The following is a 3,040-nucleotide window of genomic DNA, read 5'->3' as shown; positions in this document are numbered from 1 at the left end:
GCTGGACACGAACCACTCAAGCCCCGCCAAAAATGTTGCTACCACCAGCTGACACATTTACACAACAAGACAAACACAAATTTATGCATATATCAATTTAGTTAAAATGATAAATATTAAGCTTAAAAAAAAAAAGAAATTGGAATATTGGAGTCAAAGGAGGGTTGAAGACCCCTACCATATTTATTACACTTTAATTAAGTTGGAACTAATTAGTCGAGAGAGTAATTCAATTGGGAGGGATAAAACACAAAAGGACAAAAGCTTGCTCATTTTTTGGCTGAAAATGAAAAAGTAAAAAATGGATAATGAAAGGGAAGCTAAAAAGTAGGGGGTACGTGGCAGTTGGATGGGAAAAACAGTAAAATCTTTGTTACTGCTCCATAGCTGTAGGGGACCCACTCTCACTCCTCTCATGGTACTATTCCCTTCCTTCTTCTTCTTCCTCTTCTCAATTCCTCTCTGCTATTTATTCAACTAATTTGGTCTCCTACTATAGGATCTTCCACTCACCACCACTACCACCAACACTCTCTCTCACACATAGAATGAAAAATGGTGGGTCTGAGTGTAGTGTTGGAAGCGCAGAAAAGTGTTGGTAGTAGTAGCACCACCAAGAAGCAGATTCCTCAAGTCATTAATAAAACCACCATGATGCTCACCACCACCACCACCACAAACAACGACACTCCTTCTTCTTCCCTTTCTCCGTCTTCTTCTTCTTCTCAGAACTCTTTTGCGTTTCAGGGACCCACAGCCACTACTTTTCTAGAACAATGCTTTCTGTGCAGGAAGAGGCTCTTGCCTGGCAATGACATCTACATGTACAAGTGAGTTAGTTAGTTACTTCGTTCTCATCTTTATTTTCTTCTGTTTCTGCTTTCTATTCCGTACAAACCTAGATCTTGTAAATAGTGCTTTGTATGATTTTATCTTCTTTCCTTGTTCTCACAAAAATATTCAGATCTTTAATTATTAAACAAGGTTGAAGCTTATTATATTGTTTAATGTTTATTAACGAATGAATAATATATTTATGCAGAGGTGACAGGGCTTTCTGTAGCGTAGATTGCAGGTGCAAGCAGATTTTCATCGACGAGGAAGAGGCTGTTACCAAATCCAACTGTTCCTCTTCTTCTTCTTCGTCAACCTCTCCTCATAATCATCACCGCAGAGCAACCACCACAAACAAACCTCCTCGGCATGGTGCTGGTGGCGCTTTTGCATACTGAGATGACGATCGTGGTGAAAAAAACAAAGGAATAATAGTAATAGTAATAATAATATTAGAGACTAGAGAGAAAACAAGCAACAACAATGAACAATGGGTCATTTTTTCTTTTTTCTATTTTGTGCCAGTTTTGCCCTTGCTCTGCCTTGGTTAATGACTTCATGGCCCTTGTCCTTTTGCTTCCTAGTATGAGGCCAAAATGTCCTTTCAACTCTTTTTTCTTTTTCTTTTTTTTTTTGCATCCAACTTATTATTATTACAACTGTGAAAGGTGAGACGGAGATATCACATTCTCTATTGTGCCTCGTCTAGTAGTGCTTCCCTTTAATTTCTTCCCCAGAACCCGAAACCGAACTTGAGGGTTTTTTTTTTTTGTGATAGATGGAATTAAGGTTAATTATTTATGGTATCTTATGCTTGCTTATTTAATTTGTTTAATGTGGTTTAGTTATAGTTACAGTAATTAATAATTTATTGCATACCACCAATGTTACTACTTAAGAGGTATGTGGGTATTGGACGGTGATACATTGGTACTTAGAATATAGTATATGGTGGTTGATTGGAAGCTGTGGCATGGCCTTGGGGATTGTGGCAAACAAATGGCGGTGTTTGTTTTTAAGCAAAATGACAATGCATAACCACATTCATCAATATACTTCATTCACATCATTTGGCAGGGCCATAGCATATAGCACACTGTCTATGTGAAGTTTATGCATATTGTTTCAGTATTTAATGACGATCTAATCTAGTATGTTAATTGGATAGCAGAAAATAGATCATCTTAATTTTTTTTAATAATTAAAAGAGTAAAATATGATTTTTTTTATTATTAATTTTATAAGTAAAACAAAAAAATATATTAAAAAAATACCAAAAAATTAGAGATTATTTTTTACTCTCTCAATTATTAAAAAAATTGAAAAGATTTATTTCCACATATAATTAACTTCTTATGCACACTAGTTATAAAATAAGACCAAGTGGAAATTAAAATTTGAAATTACATTGGTGCATATGTGTATTTCATTTGTTGGCTTCAAATTTCAATGCTTAACCCCGAATAGCAAGTTGGCAATGCCATGGTCGGTCTGTCCATTAGCTTCCTAAGGTACTTTTAATTTCCATTATAAGTATATAATTATAACCCTTGCTAAGGTACATGTGTGTACATAGAACATTTTGATTCAACTCCAAGTCTCCAACTAATTAAAATTTTAAGTTCAATTTGAGAATTAATTGAATATTATCTCCAAGTTAGGATGAGCAGGGCATCTATATTGTATATATGGCTTGATCATGTATATATGGACATCCTCATCATCATTGAGTTCATGTTATAAAGCTGATGGATAAATTAATTATAAAAATTTATATCTAATCTGGTCATGCAATTTGCACGAGAGAGTCTGATCTCCATGCAATAACCTTCTTGAACTTAAACTAATTATATAATATATAAAACTTGATCAGACATTAACAACTCTGGCTCAAACTAGATTCACTTATTATTATATAGAATAAAATTCTTTCAATGTTAATTAATTATTTAATTAAAAATATTGAAACGAATCAAATTACATACTATATATGATGAACTAATTAAATAACTGGATAGGTGTATATACATAGTTTTTTAGTCAGTGTAACTAATTAAATTAAAAAGCTAACTAAATCTAAACTAATCTATAATAGTTTAATATAGGGCTTTACTAAAGACAATGCCTTATATGATAAATAATATATTGATACATTTACGGTTAATTTTATATTTTTAGAGTTTGTACTTATTTTTTAATTATTGAC

At 33.0% G+C, this 3,040-nt stretch overlaps 1 protein-coding gene across 1 annotated transcript; it reads left to right on the top strand.

Moving 5' to 3' along the window:
- On the top strand, positions 451–1,519 carry LOC107620040. Its single transcript, XM_016322268.2, has 2 exons — positions 451–830; positions 1,043–1,519. The coding sequence occupies exons 1-2, from the start codon at positions 556–558 to the stop codon at positions 1,230–1,232; spliced, it is 465 nt and encodes a 154-aa protein (XP_016177754.1). The 5' UTR covers positions 451–555; the 3' UTR covers positions 1,233–1,519.

This window comes from Arachis ipaensis, chromosome B01 (assembly GCF_000816755.2).
Source record: "Arachis ipaensis cultivar K30076 chromosome B01, Araip1.1, whole genome shotgun sequence".
NCBI lineage: Eukaryota > Viridiplantae > Streptophyta > Magnoliopsida > Fabales > Fabaceae > Arachis > Arachis ipaensis.
The sequence above is the reverse complement of the archived record's forward strand: the minus strand, read 5'-3'. Positions and strand labels throughout refer to the sequence as shown.

Bases quoted from the DNA above. Each gene is read 5' to 3' on its own strand.
- LOC107620040 (XM_016322268.2), top strand. From the start codon at position 556: ATGGTGGGTCTGAGTGTAGTGTTGGAAGCGCAGAAAAGTGTTGGTAGT. The intron at 831-1,042 runs GTGAGTTAGTTA...ATATTTATGCAG, and splicing joins AATGACATCTACATGTACAA to AGGTGACAGGGCTTTCTGTA.